Source organism: Vanessa cardui, chromosome 29 (assembly GCF_905220365.1).
Source record: "Vanessa cardui chromosome 29, ilVanCard2.1, whole genome shotgun sequence".
NCBI classification, from domain to species: domain Eukaryota; kingdom Metazoa; phylum Arthropoda; class Insecta; order Lepidoptera; family Nymphalidae; genus Vanessa; species Vanessa cardui.
The window spans coordinates 4,162,662-4,187,649 of NC_061151.1; the positions used below are offsets into that span (position 1 = coordinate 4,162,662).

Consider the following 24,988-nt stretch of genomic DNA (forward strand, 5'->3'; position numbering starts at 1 on the left):
AACTCAGTACTTACTCTTTTTCAACGTTTAAAAAAAATACAGTCATGTTAGTTCATACAATTATTTAAATTAATACATCCAGCTTGGAAGTCAACAGGTATTGATTCCCCGCTTTTTTATCATCTACAAAATCTTGTATCGAATTATCCCACCAACTATGTTCTGAGCCGAGGTGCGATAGGAGACACCCTCAGAACGAGCGTCACTCCGAAAGGTCTTAAGCTTCAAAGCTGAGTCCAGTATAGTACGACACAATTTAGATGTAGCATCGGCTAAATTCCTAATTCGTGTGTGTGTTATGGACTATAATGAAAAAAATCTTTATTCAAGACTTATATTTAGTTGTTGCTTCTGTACATAATTCAAAAGTTTCCACTAGTTCAAAGGTTAAGGCCTCCTCTCCCTTTGAGGAAGGTTTTGAACATATTCCACCACGCTGTTCCAATGCGGTTTGGTGGAATGCACATGTGGCAGAATTTCTATGAAATTGATGACACATGCAAACTCCACGATGTTTTCATTCATCGCCGAGCACGAGATGAACTATATTCACAGATTAATCATATGAATATTCAATGGTACTTGTCTGGGTTTGAACCCGCAATCATTGGTCAAAATGCCCGCGTTCTAACCACTGGGCCACTTGGCTTCCTAAATCAATTTATGCCATATACCTGATGCAAGAACTAACAAAATGTATGGTTTATTCTACCAATATGATGTCACAGGTACGCATAGCCCTCCGTGAGCAGTTGTCGAATGCTATTCAACTAGCGTCATTCACGGTTCTCCGGGACCTGGAGAAACGTTTCCAATGGGATTCTATTAAACTGGCTCGATATCAGAGGGAGTTTAATGGCCTGAGGCTTAATTTGTGGGTTGCTGTTCCATTGCCAACCAGGAAACCTAAACCCGTTGAACCTGAAAGGTACGTAGCAGATGACATATTAGACTACTGACTGGGTACTGCATGAAATGGGCATAGAAAAGAGGATACCTGATAAGGTCATACTATATCATGTAATTGCAGTTATATAAAATGTGCCCATTATAATCTATTTTAAGTATGTGAGGCAATCAATGGCGCCTAAGTCATTATCGTATCAAAACTATTACTAAAAAATATCGTGATCTCCAGCTTTTCTTTGTACACGAATTCTCTGAGAAAAAACTCCAATCGAATGGAAGTGAAATCTTCCAGAATTGAGCTATATTGTAATTACTGTTAAATTTGATACATCAGATGAAGTACTGCTTAGTGCATTTCTTAACTTTTAAGGAGGAAGTGATAGAAACTCCAAATATATTTAAATAGAGAAGCTGCTCTTATTAGGCTGTTGGCATGTCTGAAAATATAAATTTTAAAGGCTTTTTTCCTTCAAATAAAAGTCATGGAGTCATTTTCTACAAAAATGACAGTATTCTAGAAGTATTTATTGATCACCAAACTGTTACTTCTTTCTTCAAATAAGAACTGCCATGTTTTCTATCCACTTGTCTTCGCTTCATATCATCATTAATTTCAGGGAACCAGTCGAGTTGTCCTTCCCATTAATGAAGGTGGCTGTCAAATTGCCAAAGATCATTGATGGATCATGTGTATGCGTGCGCGCAGCTCGCTCTATGATCGATTTGCTAAGCGAGAGTTCTAGAAGTTTCGCGTTAGCTGGCGAAATGCCAAACAGATATGAAGGTATGTAATTGATCACTGGTTTTCCAATTTTCTTATGTGATTATTTAAATTTATGACGTCATCGGTTTATCACGGTTTCCTCGACTTTCGTAATTTTGAACAGTTTTTATTTATATTGTAGCAATAATTTTTATTGGCATTTTTGAACACTTACCATTAGTTGACTTATATATAGGAAAAGGCTTTGGAGCATATTCCAGCACGCTGCTTCAATGCGGATTGGTGGATTCAGGCTAAGGCCTCCTCTTCTTCAAACGGAAAGGAGGCCTAAAACTAGCAGTGTCAAATTGCCAGGCTGTTACTGTACTGTACTTTACATGCAGATTTCCGCGCGATTTTCCATCAGCGCCAAGCACTAAATGAAGGATAAACACTTGCTACAAGAAAATTGCTTGCCTGGTTTTGATCCCGCAATCATCGTTTAAAATGAAATTTCAATTCATTCAATCCACTGAGTCATCTTGACTTTTACCTTGAATTTAAATTAGTGATTGAAAATTAAATCTACATGTTAAATATTTGTACATTGGGGTCATATTTACAGAACTAGTTACATTTAACAACAGTATTAATATTTAAACGTACTTAATTTGAATTTAAATCCAACAAAAGACATAAATACATAATCAAAATAATGTATAATGTTGCTTTAATTATTTGGCGTCGAATACACGGGGCCGATATTTGAAAAATGAAACAAGCTTTATAATTATTTTAGATTCTAATCTTCATTTTATATTTTGGTATTAATTTACAAATACTATTAGTGCATACTGTATTATGAAAGAGATTGTTATAGAAAATTAATACACTAAACTCTTTTGGAAATTTGACGAGCTCCGTTATCGAGGTCGTTACTTCTGATTTTCCATAACACAAGTGCTTCAGCTACTTACATCTGAATCAGAGTAATTTATGTGATGTTATTCGATATTAAATTATTAATTATAAAAAATACCACATTAAAATATCTCTTTGTTTGCTATATACATAAATTAAGAATTCATTTAATAGCATTAACTCACGTAGCTAGTTACCTAAAGAGTAAGTGGTTACTTACACCTTTATTCTTGTGCATTGTCAGAATATTAATTTTGAATTTGCGTCTTATATTAAATCTCTAGTAACAACTGGTTATAGCTCCTATGTAAAACCAATGCTTTAAAATAAGTTAACCTTAACCAACTATACGAGTTCAAATGCCAAGGATTCATTGCTGAAATTTTCATGTGCTTAATTTACGTTTATTATTTCGTACTCGGCGGTGAAGAAAATATCGCACAAAGTTTGCAATATATACCAGTCTTCATTCGAGCAGCGTGGAAGCCTTCTTTTTAAAGTAGCTTATTTGGCAACTCTTTAGTAAAAGATTATTTTTGGTAAGTTGTGATAAAATAAGACATACTTCTCAAGCGATGACCTCTATCCGAGCTATTTGGGTATATTAATGTATAGTATATTTACATAGACCTCTTCATATTCAACGTGAAAGAACATGTAGCAACATATAAACTGAAGAAAGAGCAAGATGAAATCCGTACGAAATTCTACAAGGAGATACGCGACAAAATTAAAGAGGTTGAAGCCTTTTTAAAGGCAAATCCGTGAGTTTACCTTCCTTTATACACTACTAGCAATCCGCCCTACTACTCACGGGTGCAATACTGATACTAAATATACTACAAAATGTCATTATACACACAGTTTATAGCTTTTCGTCACTAGACTACACTTACAAACCGATATGTCCCTGCGCCTTAAATCTGTAATATCTTCGAAAATATTAATTTAAAATATATGTATAATATGTCATTATTTCTCGCAAAAAGTAAATGATAAAAAATGGTTATTGTCGGTTATTCCTAAGAGGTAGACAAAATAACGTAGCGAATTTTTTGTGGGCCTCTTTTAGGTATATATACAGTTCAGTAGTGTTTATAATCTGGTCCAGCTAGTTTTTATAATGTATGTTTTTTTTACGACATCACATCAAATACTCGATCATCAATCTTAAATAATGTTACAGAACGAAATTAGATGTGACTATTATCAGCTTGGAATACTTGAAAGCTAGCTCTTTATGCCCAGAATTCAACAGACACAAAGCAACTTTCTGTAGTTTTTTCTCATATTAAATACAGATAAGTTAGGGACAGTGGCGGATTTACCAATATGCTAAGTAGGTTTGAGCCTAGGGCGGCAGATTTAGAAGGGCGGTAAATTTAGCCCAAATTTGTCTTACAGAAACCAAAAAAGAAACTTATAATTAGATGTATACACATTTCGTCCGTAATCCGTATACTCGTCACTACATAGCGGGTTGGAAAAATAATCTAGTAACGGACAGAAATTGAAATATCACTTAGTATATAATCATACTAATAACGGGAAAAAACCGATGTAATGACGACGATAGAACACAAATCATAAATGTTGCAAAAAATAAGTAGGGGCGGCAAAAATTGAAAAGCCTACTAGCGGCAGATTTGTAAATCCGCGACTGGTAAGGGATAATCTATGCGTTTTTGTCCTAATTTCAACATTATTTCAGTCTAGACTACAAAATGTGTCATCGTATGATATTAAACTACTTAGCTTGACCTTTCAACCACGGAGTACATGTACCTATATATTATTAATATATGTGCAACATTTATATGTATTTTTAGAACCAGAAGTAGTAAGTAGGTTAACCTCTAAAACAATTATCTTTGATTTAAAACAACAATCAATCTACCACAATAGAAAAACATTTAGTTTACACACCAATAACCATCAATAATCACATTACGCCGCAATAATTATATTCGCGATCTCAATGTGTCAACTGCGAATCTCCCGCCTTTTTTTTTAAAGGGAAGTTGTGTGACTTCACCCCGATATTGCATGTTTATGCCAACAGTATATATTATGTTTGTTACACAAGAAATTTCATGTTGTATAAAGGCTCGCGCAAACTATAGCCGCGGCGGGCCTCAACGCATCGCATTGCAAAATTGCGCCAAAGCATATAGCAGGTGCATCGGGCCGCACCGCGACCCAATATCTTATAATCAGTCCGTTTTTGGCAATCTAAAAATATGGATAGTTCTGACGAAGAGCTTTTTTTATTCAATCTACTTGTTGCGTCTGCTAACGCACACTGAGACGGGCCGCATTGCAACGCATAACATCGCCGCAAAAATACGCCTGGCTAGTGATGCGCCAATGCGTTGCGATGCGGCCCGTTGCGGCCAGCCTGAGGTGTGCGATAGCCCATACAAAATGTATGAAACTGATTCAGGAGAATTTTTGTTATGCGTTGCGGCCCGCCTCAGTGTGCGCCTATCTTTAATGTTCATGCTAGAGGAAGAATTCATAGGACTTGATAAACAAACAAATTCTTCTAAATACTCTTCTAAGTACACCAAATAAGTATTTACTTGGTGGTAGGGCTTTGTGCAAGCCCGCCTGAATAGGTACCACCCACTCATCAGATATTCTACCGCTAAACAACAGCACGTAGTATTGTTGTGTTCCGGTTTGAAGGGTTAGTGAGCCAGTGTAACTACAGGCACAAGGGACATAGCATCTTAGTTCCCAAGGTTGGTGGCGCATTGACGATGTAAGGAATAGTTAATATTTCTTACAGCGTCATTGTCTATGGGTGATAATGACCACTTACTATCAGGTGGCCCATATGCTCGTCCGCCAACCTATTCCATAAAAAAGTACCTGTTGCTGTCATATTGGTGGTTATTCTGAAGTTATAGGGGGCAAACGAGCAGGAGGCTCACCTGATGGAAAGTGACTACCACCGCCCATGAACATCTGCAACACCAGGGGGCTTGCAGGTGCGTTATCGGTCTTCATGTGGATAGTTGACATGTTCGTCTTATTGTGTTTTCAGGTACACAAAAAATGAGAAGGAGAAAGATGAACTCGACAATTTGAATATGGCCGAGCCGCCATTTTTACCTGATCCAAGGACATTTATAGCTGAAGAAAACGGTAGACTATATTTTATTGATGTTATACTTATCTAAATTACACAATCAGATCTAAAACAACGTAGACTGTCTATTTTATTAATATCAACTTTATATTTTATCGTAAAATTAATCGGCATGCTTTGGTATTTAGCTCTTTGCTTCTCTAAACCTTTCACCTTCTTTCCTCTTTTCATTCATTCTATACTATTTTAGTGATTACATTTTTTTCTGCTTACAACTTCATAACTTCATTTTTAAAGCCCATATTTTCAGTTACAATGTCTAGGAAAACTCTTCAGAAAATAGCTTTCAATTTTCTTAGACTATTATTGGACAAGTTTTAAAGTGCACCTACATCTAATAAGTTCCTATACCCAGGGAATTAGCAATGGCTAGACTTTTCTTACACCACCATTGTCTCTATACCTTATGATCTAGAATAATCCTTGTAACTATTATTGAAGTAGCTTATTCTAAATGAATATTGGAAATGTGCAATCCGGTTTCCTTACAGAACGAGCTTTTGCGAAGTATTTGAAGACTTGCATGACAAGAACAAGAGCTGGTGAAATTAATCTACGGAAGTACAGGTATTTTAAGAAACATTACCCATTTCAAATTTCTAGCAAGTATGAACGCAGCATGTAATTGTATAGTAAATAAGACAAGAATAATTCGGTCGTTGACTTCTTGATCAGCTGTAAATAAAATATAGACAAGACACCTGCTTACCAATATAAGCTCAAAACCATCTCCTTAAGAGAAGAGGATCTCTATAACTAGCAGTGGGATATATACAAGTTGTTCTGTTACTCGATGTATACTAGACTAACTGGCAACCACTGTAAAGGTAACTGAACCGATGATATAGCTTTACTTAATATACTTGTTATTATAGCTGAGATAGCCGAGATTACCTAGTGGTTAGAACACGTGCATCAAACCCAGACAAGCATCACTACATATATGTGCTTAATTTGTGTTTATAATTCATCTCGTGCTCGGCGCTAAAGGAAAACATCGTGAGGAAACCTGCATGTGCCTAATTTCATCGAAATTCTGCCACATGTGTATTCCAACAAACCCGCAATGGAACAGCGTGGTGGAATATGTTCCTAGCCCTCTCCTTAATGGGAGAGGAGGCCATTAGCCCAGCAGTGGGAACTTTACAGGCCGTTACTTTACTTTACTACTTTACTGCTTGTTATACGACGATACAAAAGTGCTTCTAAAAGCCTACTTGAAAAAAATATATTTTGATTTTTACTTTTTTTTTACTATTTACGTTTGATTTTTAATCAAATGTGATGAAATTAGGTATGAAACAAACTTGAACCAAAAGGAAATACATAGAGTACTAATATGCAAACGATACCGTTAGAGAGAAGTATTAGCATAATGAACCTCATCTTCTAATTTTTTTTATTCTGTAGGTTTGCGAAGGATCGTATGGACCACCTGATGGTAAGTGGTCACCACCACTCAAAGACAATGGCAGTGTAAGTAACATTAACCACTCCTTACATTGCCAATGCACCACCAACCTTGGGAACTACGATGTTATGTCCCTTGTGCCTGTAGTTACACTGGCTCACTCACCCTTTACACCGGAACACAATAATACTAAGTACTGTTGTTTGGCGGTAGAATTTCTATTATATTCAATGTGCCAGTAGCAAACCTTATATCCTTATATCGTTTGTTGCAGGATTTGCAGTGGAGTTTTGAACCTGGACTTACTAATTACGCCGCCACAGTCGAAAAAAATCAGCGGAGGAATATATTTGACGACGCGTAAGTTATTTGTTACATGTTTTGTGCTTATTTGTAGGATGGAAATCAACTATTGTCAACCACAGTTAAAAATATTGTGAATGTTTAAATGCGAATGACTGTTAGTCAATCGTGACAAAACAGCTAAATAGATCTGATTGAAATTTGGCTGAAATGATTACGGTATATATAATACGGTATAATTTAAGGTAAGAAAAGTTTTGTCACCTTAAGATCTATTCCCGTGTGCTCAGTATGAGCGATAATCTGCTCTATCGATCGAGAATGACATATTACATGACATATACTTAAGACTTGATAAAGGAATAAATTTGAAAACTGACGAAGGTTTTCTTACTCTTACTATACAATATAGATGAGTTAGTAAGAAATTGCATGGAATACGTAAATCTAGCGTTTTTAATCTTTCTTATTTCTTCGATGGGAATTTACTTTGGCAAAAAAAAATTGGCAATGGTATCAGCTGATGATATTAAATAAACATTTTATATACAAACATATATTATTAATAAATTACAAATTACAACTAGCGTTTATTTTTTACAACACACACGCTTACTGGTAAACACTATGATTAAAATCTTGCATTAGAATGATGAATAAAAAATTCGCTTTAAATTTTAAACCTATAAATTTACAACACGACTTAAAATTATTGTACGTTGATAACAAATATCTAGGCCAATATGAAGCTCGGACCTTTTAGGTCTAAATCCAGACATAAGGCAGCAAATGCCCTAATGAAGACTAAACGATCAGGATATAATCAAGTTCTTATATTCTTTTCACAAGCAATATATTACGGGTAAACCGCAAGACACGGCTAGTTAATAAATATAAGTAGGATATGTTTAAATAACACACCAGTTTTATATATGAGCTTTATAAAACAGTCTGTTTCTTGTCATTATACTTAAATCGATCGTAAATCTAGTTTACCAATACCTTAGTAATTTTAGAAAGCAATCGAGTAGATTATAATCTATTATTAAAATGTGCCTACAATTTAACTTTTTGGGTGTACTTTTATTTTGGTCGTCTTATAAACTTCTTGTTCCAAAAAGTTTCACATTACTTCTTCTTAAGAAACCAATCAAGTAGATTATAAACTTTTATTAAAATGTTCCTACATTTTAAGATGTTATCTATTTTGCGTCACTTTTTAATTTCGTCGTCTAATAAACGTCTTGTTCCAAAAAAAATCATATGACTTCTTGGAATTATTTTTTTAAGCTAAGGACACATTATCCTGCTGTTTTAACTTGTGCGTTGTTAAACTTTTCTTCATTCTCCTCCAAAATAATCCATGCTCTGATTCTTCTTTCGGCCATACTATGTATGTCTTCGTGAGCATCAGATAGTGAAGAGTGTTTGGACGAAGACGTCTTGGTATTTCTTCGAGCAGGATCAGAATCAAGTCTTCTCTCCGCGTTTCCAACAATCTGTAAATGGTCAAATTCTATTTTAATATCTTCCATTGTTGTACGAACTGGACCTAAGTTCATAATTTTAGTCAATTGTATAAAACTCTTTTCATCGAAAACTAAATGCGCACTGTCCTTACTCTTGCACTCAAATTTGACGGCAATTTGACATAACCCTCGAAACTACAGGCGGTTCCTTCTTTTCGAAAGTTTTGAGGACTGACAGATACGAAGTGTTCATTTTTAAAAGCACAAACAGATTTATAAGCCAAAGTCTGTCAAATCTACACTGAAGATAATATTATTCAAAGCCGTAAGATCTTTTGTCCTTTCCGGGAATTTTAGTCCATAATACACGTTAATTTCTTTCCAATTCCAAAATATCGTTAATTTTAGAATACATAATGATAAGTTACCTGTGCTGTGCGAGATGCATCTCAAACTGACACCACTGACTCAGCAAGAACCTCTTTGATATGATAAGCATTATGGACCGGGAGCGGTCCATGCAAGACACTATATTCTCTAAGATCGAAAGACCAACCTGTAATATGTTTATAAGAATTAAGTTTCTTTTAAATTATTATAAATACATATAAAATTTAAAAATTGAGACTTTCAGTGTCGTCATTAATGTGTGTTAATAATTCAGCTTGATTTAATTTAGCTTAATTGCTCGGTGGTGTAGGTAAGCATCGTGAGGAAACCTACATGTCTCTAATTTCATTGAAATTCTGCCACATGCGTTGCAGGAACCCGCATTGGAACAGCGTGGTGGAATATGTTCCAAACCTTCTCCTCAAAGGGAGACGAGGCCTTATCTCAGCAGTGGAAAATTTACAGGCTGTTGTTGTTGTATTAATTAAATTATAAAAGGTCATCAATATTAAAGTATTTCAACAGAACAGTTTTAAGTGAACAAACATCTCATTAAAATTCTAGTCCTTTACATCCGCGACTAGAGAAATGCAAAGATAAATCTGGCATCTCCCAATGACAATGTAATGAAGCATGAATCTATGTAATAATGTTCCAATTTAAACTTGAAATCTTTGTTTAATATATTTCTGTCAATTGCGTCTTCTCAACTGTCAGAAATTAAAAAAAATATGTTCAAGTACCTGAAAGTCTCTCTCGTGCAGACAGACGCTCACATTGCAGTCTCTCTCGACGTGAGGTAGAAGCTGGTCCAATACCCAAGCTCGGTCTTCGTTACAGTACGAAACAAATACATCATAGTTGAATATACTTCCATCTGGAAAATGAATGAATCAATTTCAGAATCTAGCGAAGGCGACTCAAAGTTATTAGCTGATGTGAATTGTAATATTCCGATTATTAAGGTTTTTTTTTATGTCATTGGTTGGAAGATGAGCATATTGGCCACCTGATGGTAAGTGATTAAGTTCCCAAGGTTGATGTTACATTGGCGATGTAAGGTATGGTTAATATTTTTACAGCGGTGGTGACCACTTATCACCAGGTGGGCCATATGCTCGTCTAATAACCTTTCCAATAAAATAATGGTTTTGTTTGATTAAAACTAAAGCTTTATCCTTTTTATATGTATTCAATAACAACTATACTCACCGTCGTAGACATTTTTCTTATTAATTAAGCTCAGCATTGCTGAGTTTCTCATTGTTATCACAAAGTACCTCAAGTTCTTCCTGAAAATATAGACGAAACACAACATCGGGAACAGCACTCCCGGTATGATGAATAATAAGAATTTGTTCCAATAACGAACATATTCATCAGGCATGTCATACTCTCGATGTTGTTTGTAACAGGAATCTATTTCTGACACGGATTTTGTAACACCATCAGTTACTATCAAGCACGAATACATGTCTGTGAAGTCGTTGGTATCCAGAAATAAATAATTTCCGACGACATCTGGACTCGAAACGCTATTGCACTTTTTAGTTTCCTTGCATATATTGGATAAGTTACTCCTTTGACGTATGATGTCGTTGAAATATTGGAATCCAATGTGAAACGATAAGGGGCTTCTCGAGCTTTGATTTAGTTCTGATAACAATTTAGTTTTTTGTTTCAATTCATTCTTTAGACCGACTTCGTATATGTCTCGCGCGTGACAATTGCAAATCAAGAAATTTCCAGATAGAGAAATATATGTAAGATTTTCCACGTCGTAATACATTTCTCTGGTTACGACGTTAATGTTATTGCTTTTCAAAGACAGTAATTTTAAGTTTTTCATGTAAGAAACCAAATCATTGAACCAAGACGCGATCCTGTTGTTATCTAAATCAAGTATTTGTAATTTTGTCAAGCTCTCCGCCACGTGGGGCGGTACAGTTACTATTTCGTTATTGGTCAATTTCAAGATTTCCAAATTCGAAAGATTTTGGAATATGTTCATATTGCGCATCGCTACGTTTTCAGCGAATAGGATTTGCAATGAATTATTCAAATCTTTGAACACATTCGGCGTGTTTAATATTTCGTAATTTCCCGAGACGTCGAGATATTTCATTGACGGAAAGTGGAAGACGTCATCTCGTATTCTGTTCAAGCCAGAGTAACAAATCGATAATCGCTTAAGATTCTTCTCGATGGCCTTCAAAATGTTAATATTTCGCTGACCGAAATTTGTGAACGACAAATCTAATGATTCCAAATTTAAATTTCGAAATATGTCCAATGATTCGAAATGCATATCTCTTTGTTGTCCATTCTCATCATAAGCGTAATTTCTGCTTAAATCTAAATGCTTCAAGGCAGTAAGTGAACTAAAAACATTAGCTTCAATGAAATGTATATTATTTTCTCCTAAGTATAGATTTCTTAGTTTCGGCATTCTTTGGAATGTGTGGCTGCCCAATGCTTGTATTGAGCATGAGCGTAGATCTAGTTCTCTTAAGTTGGTGAACGTGAAGGCTTGAAACCCGACGGACCATAAAGTTAATTCTGAAAATGATAGTAAAAATATTTACAACTAGCTGTGCCCGCGACTTTATACGCCATTACATATAACAAAAAATATATATTATTGTAGCCTAAGTTACTCCCTCTTATATCAGTTATCTGCCAGTGAAAGTCCCGTCAAAATGGATCCAGTCGTTCCAGAGATTAGCCGGAACAGACAGACAGACAGACCGACAAAAATTGTAAATAATGTTATTTTGGTATAATGTACCGTGTATTAATACTATATGCATTGAGTAAAAAGAGCTATTTTAATATTATAAACAGACACTCCAATTTTATTCTATGTATAGATTAAATTTAATTATTAATAAATTCATATAAGTCAAAATCGAGGATATTTCATCAGATCTTCTGTAACCCTACAGTTTACTCTCAGCAAACATAACAAACACTATTACTTCAAGAGCAAAGGACAATACACGATAATAATTTAACGTGGATTCCCACACTTTCGCGGATGAATAGATCTATGCCTATTCGTATGTAGATCTTTGACCATCTTACAGTTTTCTTAATTGTCAATATCTACCATATTACTATCAAAAAAGCATTAAAGTAAAAAATATCCAAGCGGTTAACTTTAACCGAATATTGTGGGTTGCAACGCGTTAGTTTGTAAGCTCGATTTATTTGGAGACCTATATGTATGAGATAAATTTCTGTTACACGTGTAGCCATCAGCCCAGTATAAATCAAAATCATTTGAATCGTCTTCTTAAGGGGGAAGTTCTTTGATCAGTATTTTCCTTCCTTCGTTTGGGGACAAGGTACCACTATGTCCTAAGTAATCTATATTACAAATGTGAAAGTAACTCTGTCTGACTCAGTGGCGGATTTACAAATTTGCCGCTAGTAGGCTATTCAATTTTTGCCGCCCCAACTGACTTTTGAAAATCAAAACGTTAGTTCTTATACATATTAACTACGTTTATTCTGAAATTAAAAGTTTATAATTTTTGTTCCATCGTTCTCATTACATCGGCTTTTTTCATTATTAGTATGATTGCCTACTAGGTAATATTGCTGTCCGTTACAGGATTATTTTTGCAAGCCGCTATGTAGTGACGAGTATACGGATTACGGACGTATAGTCTGTTCGCGTTAAGAATGCAGTGAGTTGTCATTGTTTACCGGCCTGACTCCGCCCCCTGACCAATCAAATCTTTTTTAACAGCAGGGTGAAGGTGTATGCATATTTGTGTTAAAATTCCAACAAATTATATTTGTTTTAAAGACTAAGTATTCCTGTAATAAAACATTTTTGGCTAAATTTGCCGCCCCTCTAAATCTGCCGACCTAGGCTCCAGCCTACTTAGCCTATTGGTAAATCCGCCTCTGGTCTGGCTGTTTGTCTGTCACTCTTTCACGACCAAACCACTGAACCGAATATCATGAAATTTGCTATGAAGAAAACTCTAAATCCAAGAAAGGACATAGGCTACTTTTTTGCCTAATACATGATAACCAACGCCCTAAAAAGAGCGAAGCCGCGGGCGACTTCTAGTTGCAAGTAAATTTATGCTTACGTTTCCCATACGTTGTTACATTCGTATTAATATTGATTTCCCTCGTCTTAGTCGCATTTAACGCAACGTCGTACGTTTCATATTTATCTAGAGTTCCGAAGTTATTTCCATAGAACGTTAAAAACACTAGAGTGTCTGCTAGACTTCGGTCCAGTTTGTCTGTCCATTTAAACACCTGGAAAGATGAATAAGCAATTTATTTATGTAATAAAACTAGGTTTATAAGTACAACAGAATCTAGGAGACCGTGAATTACGTAAATAGTTTTTTTTGTAAAACAATAGTACTCAGTATTGTTGTGTTCCGGTTTGAAGGGTGAGCCAGTGTAACTACAGGCACAAGGGACATAATATCTTAGTACCCAAGGTTAGTGGCGTATTGACGATTTAATAATTCTTACAGCGACATTGTCTATGGGTAATGGTGGCCACTTACCATCAGGTGGCCCATATGCTCGTTCACCAACCAATACCATAAAAAAATTATAATTTTTCCTATTGTGTCGTGTCCCACTAAAAATTTCAGTCTTTGTCTTTCTTTCTAATACCTTGGGTTATTTTCGTAACCAATACTAGCTCATTAAATCTTGATTTAATCGTAAATGGAGGAGTACAAAGGAATATTAGTAATTCCTAAAATAATCCAATGTTTCTGGGATGGTGATAAGTATCATATGGCTGGTCAACCGGTTCTTCCGTACTCACCGCTGGCACACGAGTTAGTCCACAATTGACCATACTCATATACTTGATACGACGATTTTGATTGCATTCGAAGTTGGCGACTACATCTTGTAATTTAGCGATACCTTCACGAGATGAAATAGTTATACTCGACGTGGTTATACCTGAAAAATATCAAGATTAACGGTATAGATAGGTAGATATTCTTCAAACCTAAATTTCAAATCAAATCAAATCAAAATAAACTTTATTCAATTTACAATTAAGTGAAGCTACCACCGCTTCGGAAAGTAGTTTCTACCGAGAAGAAACGGCAAGAAACTCAGTAGTTATTCTTTTTTAACATGTAAAAAGTACAGAGTCATGTTAAATACAATTATTTAAATTAATATATGCTGCTTGGAAGTCAACAGGTATTAACTCCACGCTTTTTTATCAGCTATAAAATCTTGTATCGAATAATAAGCTTTTTCTACCAATGTATTTTTAACAAACGATTTGAATTTGAATTTACGAAACGGCAAATTTAAAAATTGATATTATATCTTGAAAATTGTGTACAATTAAAATAGTTGGATGTTCTGTTTTGTCCACCCCTACCTCTTTCTATATCTGTTTCTCTCCTCTACCTTAAGGTTGTCTGGAAAAGATCGCTACTTTAGCGATAAGGCTGCCTCTTATGCATCTTTCTCAATCGTGTTTAAATTATTTATTTATTGGTTTACAATAAAGGATATTTTGATTTTTGATTTGGATGGAGTAACTATTGAGTTTCTTTCCAAAGATATTTAGTAGTATTTTTAGTAAGAACGATAATAGCCCAACGATACGCTATTGTAGCTTGTCTCACTAATGGCTTGTACTTATATAGAAACAACTTGTAAATTTCCCACTGTTGGGCTAAAGCTTCCTCTCCTATTGAGAAGGTTAGAAGCATCACAACGCTGCTCAATCAGATTGGTGGATTCACATGAGGCAGAATATCGTTGAAATTAGACACATGCATTTTCTCACGATGTTTTCCTTCATCGCAGAGCACATAAAAACTTAGTTGTGCTTGCTTGTTTGAACCCGCAATCATAGCTTAAATTGTGCACGATCTAACCACTTGGCTATCTCGGCTCTTAAAATACTTTATACCTCACCTTTCACAGGGTTTAGTCTGCCAAACTTGTCGACCCATTTCTGTACGTCCGTCATATAACCGGTGAGACATGTTGTGTCTTTTGGGTCACTCTTCCAGTCCCTTTTGTCGAAATCTGTATCAGCAATCGCTACAGCTATGTATAGTAAACAGCTAAGGCTGGAAACAAAAGTGGTGGGGATGAGATTTCAGTAATTAGACTCATCTATGGTAATATTACGTAATTTGATGATTTCTGGGATCATACAGACTTAATTATTACTCAAGATTGTCTGAATATTTATTGGTCATATGCTAAATATTTTTTCCTTCCAAATTTTGTATGTAATATATCATATTATATCACATATATGTGTTAATCCAGATCGTATAAACGATGACATATAATTAATAGATATACAAAATCCATTAAACATGATTATACGTTTATTCATAGATATCTAAAATACCTATCATAGAATCTATTCTAGATCTTTAATAAAATAAAATATGTTTTATTAAAATTTTTCGTATTATTCCACGTAATTCAGAAAAATAGTAAACAAATAATGACGTCATTATATCCAAAACAATTGAGAAATTTTGAAAAAAGAACATAAGATTTTTAGTATCGTTTATTATTTACTTAGTCACGTTTTCTGATAGTGGAACATTTATAGTTTTTCAACTACTTCCTCGAAACTTCTATGATTTGGAAAATATGTAAAATCTTGATCCTTTGCCTGAATTCTTTGCCATCTATCTATCCATCGTGTCATCATATCGAATTGTCAATATCATTAGATTATCAGTTTAATGGAATTAATAGATTCCATTAAACTAGAATATATTCTTCGGAGCAGGACATATCGTTAATTTATTCTGCGCAGAAGACAACAATGGCCATTCGATCAAATTTGATAAGAACACATGATACACATACATCATTTCCGCGCCGGATAAATTCTCTAGAATGTATACGAGAATTACGATTATCTATTACAAAATAAATATTCATAACCTCAAAATGAAATCAACAATACTTACATTTCGTACAAAAACATCTTACAAAATCCATCAATCTAAAAATGTCAGCCACCACAATGTACCATTTTGATCGAACACCCTTTTATTTACACATAAATAATAATATAAGCACGTGTATCTTTTATATTATTTACACGAAAATCGAGCACGTATTGTTTAAATAAATGAAACGTGAAATAAACTTGTGTTGGTTCCAGTATTTATCTTATCTCGACAAATAAAATAGAAAATTTAATCTAATATTGACATTGATTGGTCGAGATCAAGATATTTGCTGTTTATCGAACGCTTATCTCTTAATAAAACAGATTAGTATTACGTTTGTCTTTTGAAATCAATTAAGCAGCAAAAATTCACAATGAATGCTCAAATATTGATTGATCTACATTAGAAGGATGTCCATTTCGGTGTGGATAAGAATAACGTAGATATAACTGTCGTGTAGTCAGTGTATAGTGAGTCGAGATGGTCCAGTGGTTAGAACGCGTGCATCTTAACCGATGATTGCGGATTCAACCCAGGCAAGCACCGCTGATTCATGTGCTTAATTTGTCTTTATAATTCATCTCGTGCTCAGCGGTGAAGGAAAACATCGTGAGGAAACCTGCATGTGACAAATTTCATAGAAATTCTGCCACATGTGTATTCCACCAAACCGCATTGGAACAGCGTGGTGGAATATGTTCCAAACATTCTCCTCAAAGGGAGAGGAGGCCTTTAGCCCAACAGTGGGAATTTGCAGACTGCTGTTGTTGTTGTATCTGTCGTGAGGCCGTAACGCCTATTTGATATGTGGTAGGAAAGGGATATGATGTCTATTAACAGAATGCTGTGGTGTACCTACATAATACGGAGTCTCATTGACCATGTATCGCACTGAAGAAATGAAATTCGATCACATAACAGTCTTAGTTTTATCAACGTTACGGGGTCTAATAAGCCTCGTAACGGTATTGGGATAGTTTTCATACGAGGTCTTAAACGCAACGCACCGAAAAAAAAAATAAAAATTATGCCAACAGCAAACGTGTTAAGGCTACGTCTTACGTCCCAAAAAAGGTGCGAAGGAATAGAAAAAAATAAAAATGCCGCAGCGAACGAGTTAAGGCTAGAAGAAATACAAATATTACGTTCCAAAAAAGGTTCAAATTATTCTTGATTTCAAATAGTTTGTTATCTAACTAACATAGACAAGTGGCCACTTTTTGTTTGGTACTATCGTCCATAGACAATGTCACTATAAACACCAACAATCTACCGACATCGACCACACTTGGGAACTAAGATGTTATATCTCTTAATATAAAGTATTTAAGATATCTTTTCTGTTTGACGGAATATTTGAGGAGCATATTGGGGAAAACGTGTTCTAGAGTGGAGACCGCGTCTCGGCAAACGTAGTGTAGAACGTCCTCAGGCACGGTGGAGTGACGATATACGCAAGGCGGCAGGCAGGAGCTGGATGCGTGTAGCTGGAGAAAGACCACAGTGGCGTGCACTGGGAGAGGCCTATGTCCAGCAGTGGACAAAAACGGGCTGATGATGATAATGATGATGATTATGATATTGTATCCACTTATACGATCACACAAAGACAAAATAATTACCCGTAATAATGAACACTGTAAAATATCACTTTGAAATTTAACGTTCGAATTTTCCGGTGAGTTTTGAATTCGTTCTCACAGAATCGCTACTGATCATATTTTTTACATTGTGACGTCATTGACAAATTAAAATTCGAATTCGAACGATAATTTTCAATTACCATATAGATAAGGGATGACTTATACTGTCTGTGTTATTACTTTAAATAATACCAAGAATGATTACACAAAAAAAAATTATCACGTGATTGAATTAAACAGGATTAGTTTTCGCTCGTAGCTTCTTTAGCTATTTAGGGACGATCGTAGGTCTTAACCATGCTTTATTTGTACTGAGAGGCATACATATAATAATAATAATAAATCATTTATTTACAAATTTTTGTCTATTTTGTTAGTAACAATGATCTTATCAGTATAGTAGAGAACAAAAACAAAAATTAAAAAGCCTGTTAATAAATAATCACTGCTGCGCCATTCCGTTAGAGATTACACAACACTGATTGATATGCAAGCAGCCAAGTCTACTGGCGATCATGCTGAGGATGCCGTTGGTGCTGCCACTGACTTTACGCACTTCATCTTCTACGCAACGTGGCATAAAAACAATCGACTCGACTTTCCGCGAATATTCTCGATAACTACAAAAGCCCCATTGGCAGCCTGAACATTTTTATATTGCGGCTTTTCCGAACCGAAACGGCATGGGAACAATCAAAAGAGAAAAGTGCGTACTCCTTCCTTGAAAGCCGGCAACGCACCTGCAAGCCCCCTGGTGTTGCAGATGTCTATGGGCGGTGGTAGTCACTTCCCATCAGGTGAGCCTCCTGCTTTTTTGCCACCTATGTCACAAAAAAAAACCCGAAGGGCGCTTTACGGTTTTTAGTTATAATGATCTCACAGGCTGCACTAATACAGTAGCTACGTGCATGTGTGTGTGTGTAGCAAGCGACGTGCGATACGTCCTACCTCTGTGAGTTTTCAGTGCGGTATGCCAGTTTACAACGTTGAGAGGATTTTGAAGAAAAACAATTTAATCATTCCAAATTTAAATCTAATTTCTTTTTTCAGTGATTAAAGGCTTAAACTTTGTATTGCTCATGAATTTATTCGGTTAACGTACATTGTTTTGAAGAAATAGTGCTTTGTAGAAATAACATTAATATTGTGCCTTTAGCCTGATTTTAATTTTTTTTATGTCAATATATTTTTATGATATTATATATTTTTATAAGTGAAATATTTCGTCTACAATCTGTGTTCACATAGTTGTTGGGTTATACTTAGCTTGCTTATAATGTTTACTTATATATTAAATGTGTCTTTAATTATAATTTGTTTTGTGGACCATAAATAAATAAATAAATATTCTATATAAGATAATCTGCTCAGTTAATTTAAAACATAACATGCAACTATTTTTTTAAAATAAAATAGCGTTAAGTTACACTGAAATGTAGACATTTTATTTTTTAATTAATGTTTAGGTTTATTCTAAATATTCTATTTAAAAAAGACTTAGCTTTTGTATGGTATGTTTTTGTTTGAACAACTGTTAAATATTTGGCTCACAACCTCCTTCAAAAGTCTCGTGAAACGCTAGTTTTAAACATTCTCAAAGGCATTAGTGGTATAAAAAATGGTTATTTTTTCTTACAGTGGAATGTCTCTAGTAGGTTTTGAAAATTTTCCATCCAGTACGCACACATGCCAGTCTATTTCACCATCCTCCTGCCCTTATCCCAATTTTACTTGAGGTCGGCTCAGCATTTCTTCTCCTTCCCTACCTCTCTGTTAGATGTCATATCACAAGTAACCTCTCCAGACATATCGTCTTTCACACAATCCATTCATCGATTCATTGGTCACCTCTTCCTCTATATCCACCCACATCCATACTTAAAACCAGCCTACTTGTCTATTATAATTTAAAAAAATAACAATTTATGATATTATCTTTTATTACAGTACAAATCCCGAAAGGATTACAAGCAATGAAGTATCAAGTGCAATACAGGGCGCCATCCCCTCCACCCCCGGGGGTCACCAGAACCCCCGAGGAAATTGAAGCCGAACTCAAGAAGGTTGAGGCTCAATATGAGAAGCTCGCTCTAGTTTGTATCGAGTAAGTGTTTTAACAACAACAGCCTGTAAATTTCCCACTGCTGGGCTAAGGCGTTTGGAACATATCCCACCATGTTGTTCCAATAAGGGTTGGTGGAATGCTCATGTGGCAGAATCGAATAAATCGATGAAATTAGACACGCAGTTTTCCTTCACCGCTGAGCACGAGATGCATTATAAATACAAATTGAGCCCATGAATATTCGGTGGTGCTGGGTTCAAATCCGCAATCATCGGTTAAGATGCATGCGCTCTAACCACTGGGTATCTCGGCTCTCAGTATACCAATACACCGGTACACTCATTTTTTAAAATAATCTGTACTAATATGATAAATGCGAAAGTAAATCTCCAATTACACCTTCGCACTGAAAGTGACCTGCTTTACATTAAGTTTGGTATGGTATAATTGAATTTATGTTTGTTTTTTTTATGCTGTGGGCTGGCAGGCGAGCATATGGGTCACTTGGTGCTTGTCACCACCGCCTAAGACAATGGCGCTGTAAGATACATTAACCGTTCCTTATATCGCCAATGTGCCACCAACCTTGGGAACTAAGATGTTATGTCCCTTGTGCCTGTAGTTACACTGGTTCACTCGCCCTTCCTCCGTTCCCTTCCCACCGAAACACAGCAATACTAAGTACTTGATGAAGAGGTGAACAAATACCTACCACCAAGTAAAATTATATTAACCAGAATTCGAGCATTTTATGTCAAGTAAATTCATGAACATTTAACATTTTAATTGTATGCCTCCAGTCTGCCCCAAGACGTTATGTGGACGGAACCGCCTGTGATATGCCAGTGGCAGGAGACCAGGAAGCTTTGGACGAGCAACTACGTGAACGACTACAAGTTCAATGAGGATAAACTGACCGTCCAGTTCAGGACTGGTGTTCTTTGTATGGAATCTCTTTAAATTTGATCTTTATGAGAATATTGAAGGTAACATAGTGGATTGGAACTTTTATAAATGGGAATCTGATGGCCACATATAATTCCTAAAAGCATTGTTTAATAATATGCATAAATTTAGTCCAAGAGCCTGTGTTCCGCAGACTTAGTTATACGGTTTGTTATGGTCGGTTGTTTATGGAGGTTCAGTATTCCCATCCAGGGTTTCTTTGAGTGTATCTAGAAGTCGAAAGGCATAAAAAACGATTTTCAAAAGGTGATTGAGTGTATCTACCGTTTTAAGATGATTTTTGATAAGTAAGTGAACCTTCATTACACCAACGGCAGCTGAAACAGTTTATATGGAGTTTACTACTAGGAGGCTTTTACCAACAACCCAATACTAAGTCAATGCACAAAAATTTGTATTCCGGTTTGATGGGTGAGTGAGTCAGTCAGTACAGGCACAAAGGACATACCATCTTATTTTTCCAAGGTCGGTGGCGCATTAGCGTTGTAAGAAACGCTTAATATTTCTAACAGCTTCAATGTCTTTTTTATGGTATAGGTTAGCGGACGAGCATATGGGCCACCTAATGGTAAGTGGTCACCATCACTCATAGACAATGACGCTGTAAGAAATATTAACTATTCCTTACATCGACAATGTGCCACCAACCTTGGGAACTAAGATGTTATGTCCCTTGTGCTTGTAGTTACACTGGCTCCCTTCAAACCGGAATACAACAATACTGAATATTGTTATTTGGCGGCAGAATAACTGATGAGTGGGTGGTACCTACCTACCTAGCTTGCACAAAGCCCTACCACCAAGTAAATGTCTATGGGCGGTGATGGCTACTTACTGTTAGGTGGCCCATATGCTCGCCCACAAACCTATAGCATAAAAAAGCACTTTTGAACCGTCATACAAACTATATTAATATAAAACCCTTATAATGTCTCAGGGCCAATTGGTATAGCAGCTCTCAGATATGGCAACATGCCATATCAAGGATGGGATATAAGATCAGATCCAAATAGGTAAGAACGTATGCCATTTCATTTTCAGATATACTATGGATTTGCGAAAATTGTGTTTAAAACGTCGACGAAACTGTTATCAGAATTTTTGAAATAAAGTTAAGTGTAAATAAGTACGTACTTTAGTGTAAATAATTACGAATGCATTAATAAAATGAAAGAAATAAATTAGTGTTGTATTACAAATAAAGAAATAATAATCATAAATTCTTACTAGTGCACAATATTTCTGAATCATAACCGATTATTCCTAATTCCATTGGAATACGCTATACGAACTCTTTCTTCATCATTATAATCATTCTCATCATGTCCATTATCGATGTTTGATCCTATGTATGCTTAGATCTTAAAAATTTCGCAACGGATTTTGACGCAGTTTTTTTTAATATTCACAATATTCGAGAGGATTTCTTTTTGTATATAGTGTATGGTCAATATAGTAGAGAAACATTGATAATTTAGACAATCTCTACTATATTTAGTATCAGCATTGCACCCGTGCGGTGCCGGATCGGGTTCTCTAGTTTCCTCATGAAATAATCAATACATATAATAAAATTGGAGCGTCTGTTTGTAATATTAAAGTAGCCCTTTTTTACTCAATGCATATATATGTAATTTTTTTACAATTTTGTCTGTCTGTTTGTACCGGCATTTCTCTGGAACAGTTGAACCGATTTTGGCGGGACTTTCACTGGCTGATAACTGATATCATGAGGAGTAACTTAGGCTACAATAATATATATCTTTTGGTTAAATTCAAACGCGTACAAGGTCGCGGGTACAGCTAGTATGAATATACAATTAATCACTTATAAATGTAATTATTTCAGTAAAGGTGTGATCATAACAGTTACCGGCGTCTGCCTCACTGTGACCTGGATTTGTATCGCCAATACTGTTAAGTTGAAGTGGATTGCCAACGCCACCACGCCAGCCCTGAGGCAACACTTCGATAAGCCGTACAGTGTGAAAAGAATGGTGCAGGTAAGGATAACTAACACCTAAACATCTATAGGAAGCCCTACAAATAATCATTATGGCCTATAACCAAGCATACAAGCTCCAGAAAACCCTACTACAAAAGTAAATGTGAATCATATGTAAAAAGTAGGCTCCGGCTACCGGTTCATAAAGAAGATTTTACCGAGACTGGTTCTTCTCGGAACTTAGTAGTTACTCTTCACCAAAGTGTGTGTGAAATAATAAAGATTTTTACATATTTTTCTTAATAATAAAATAAGAAAGAAACGCGTGGGTATAGGCTCGAGTTCCATCACAGGACACTAATTATTGTAAAAAAAACATTGTAAATCTCTTTATTTGAAAAGAGCAACTATGCGAGTTTCTGTCTTCTTCTTGCTGGAGGCATTTTTTTTTTGAAACGGTGGCAGTATTTAAGTATTGACGATTCAAAAAGGCTTCATTGAGAAGTTTACTTGAATAAAATCAAAGTACATAGTTGTAATCGTGCGTGCAAGCGCCACAGAGGCAGACCTTGTCTGAGATGGATATCGTAAAAATCGCATCGGCCGGTCGCAAATAGCACAAGACCGAGAAATAAAGACTTCTTTAGAGGTGGCCTTCACCTTCACATAAGGAGGGGTTCTTGCTAAAAATACTATAGATTGCATAAACTAGTATCTATATTTCTATACTACATTACATGAGTGAGCCAGTGTAACTACAGGCACAAGGGACATAACATCTTAGTTCCCAAGGTTGGTGGCACATTGACGATGTAAGGAATAGTTAATATTTCTTCCAGCGTCATTGTCTTTGGGCGATGGTGACCACTTACCATCAGGTGATGGTAAGTGGTCACCATCGCCAAAAAAAAATACTATACTAGTACTATATTTCTTTTTCTTAATAGTCATAATCTTTCTTTTTTCGCAATTGTACTTAAAGTAGCATTGTGCAAGAAATAAAAGGCTTTTTATTTATTTATTACAGTTGTAACCGGTAACACTTGGTTGAATAAATATCACGCTTACAGAAATAAACCATATTAAAGAATGTCATTTGACCGGAAAAGTTTGACTGTAACAAATATAAATTACGATAAAATATGATAACAAATACATAAAATACATATTTTGGTGTCAATCTGAGCGTTGTGAAAATACGCATGCCGTGCCATTTCGTGGTTTTTCCATTTATCTATACAGACATTGATTAGAATAAACATACAAACATACATATATGTACATATAGCTAGGGTTCACGGGCTATTTGTATTCTATACAGTCTGGATGATATTGTAGTCTACAATTTTATCGAGCGTAAACAATTTAAGTAGCTCTGTGAAATTTGATGAGAAGGGTCAATTTATTGAGTAGATTCAAGGAAGGAATTTTGGAAATTTCACCCCTAAATAGGAAATAGGGAGTTGGAAGATCTATTTCGGAATTCTGATTAAAAATGATTAAATACGTACTTAAGCGTTTCTATCTATTCTTCCCCTATGGGATGTAATAGGGTTCGACATTTCTTATTTATGTTTATCTGGAAGAAAATCATTTAAATTATAAAAAAGAAACTTATGTTTTTGTTTAAGAATAAGTATCTACTCAGATACTTATTTCAAAGTTTTAGATTTCAATGTCGAAATATCGCGATTGATTTTTTTTTTATTTCTTCATATATTCATCAAATTAAGCACATGAATGTTCAGTGATGGTTGTCTGGGTTTGAACCCGCAATCATCGGTTAAACTGCACGCGTTCTAACCACTGGGCCATCTCGGCTGTGACCGAAATAACCGACTTCAACAAATGATTCAGGCTTACATTTATCTTAAGACGGTGTGATGGTTACTTTCATGAATAAGCAAAACAACATATGACTCATAGTATATTAATCTGGTTATCTTTATCTTCGATTTAAGAACATACGAGACAGTCATCCCAGACTCGTATACGACATATTTGTTTTACATTTAATTATTTGAAACTAGCAGTCTCCCCTGAATTCTCTCGCGTTTTAGGTTGTTGGTTGTCATGTGTTAGGCAAAACAGTGTATGTTCTTCCTTGGAGTACGAGTTAGCTTCATACCAAATTTCATCAAATTCGTTTCAGCGGTTTTGTCGTG

General features: G+C 35.5%; 2 protein-coding genes across 2 annotated transcripts in view; one reads left to right on the top strand and one right to left on the bottom strand.

The window, feature by feature from the left end:
• Positions 1-24,988, top strand: part of LOC124541858 (dynein axonemal intermediate chain 7-like) — a 40,948-nt gene that overhangs the window by 10,980 nt on the left and 4,980 nt on the right. The window contains exons 11-20 of the mRNA XM_047119767.1: positions 729-928; positions 1,527-1,693; positions 3,162-3,297; positions 5,583-5,683; positions 6,179-6,254; positions 7,373-7,458; positions 19,795-19,951; positions 20,713-20,855; positions 21,816-21,891; positions 22,728-22,881. Of these exons, the coding sequence (XP_046975723.1) occupies positions 729-928; positions 1,527-1,693; positions 3,162-3,297; positions 5,583-5,683; positions 6,179-6,254; positions 7,373-7,458; positions 19,795-19,951; positions 20,713-20,855; positions 21,816-21,891; positions 22,728-22,881 (1,296 nt within the window). The remainder of the gene's footprint in view (positions 1-728; positions 929-1,526; positions 1,694-3,161; positions 3,298-5,582; positions 5,684-6,178; positions 6,255-7,372; positions 7,459-19,794; positions 19,952-20,712; positions 20,856-21,815; positions 21,892-22,727; positions 22,882-24,988) is intronic.
• LOC124542019 (toll-like receptor 6) lies at positions 8,679-16,399 on the bottom strand. The gene is made up of 8 exons (XM_047119975.1): positions 16,220-16,399; positions 15,195-15,352; positions 14,071-14,213; positions 13,367-13,541; positions 10,473-11,819; positions 10,004-10,137; positions 9,299-9,426; positions 8,679-8,900 (listed from the first exon to the last, which is right to left on the bottom strand). The coding sequence occupies exons 1-8, from the start codon at positions 16,234-16,236 to the stop codon at positions 8,687-8,689; spliced, it is 2,316 nt and encodes a 771-aa protein (XP_046975931.1). The 5' UTR covers positions 16,237-16,399; the 3' UTR covers positions 8,679-8,686.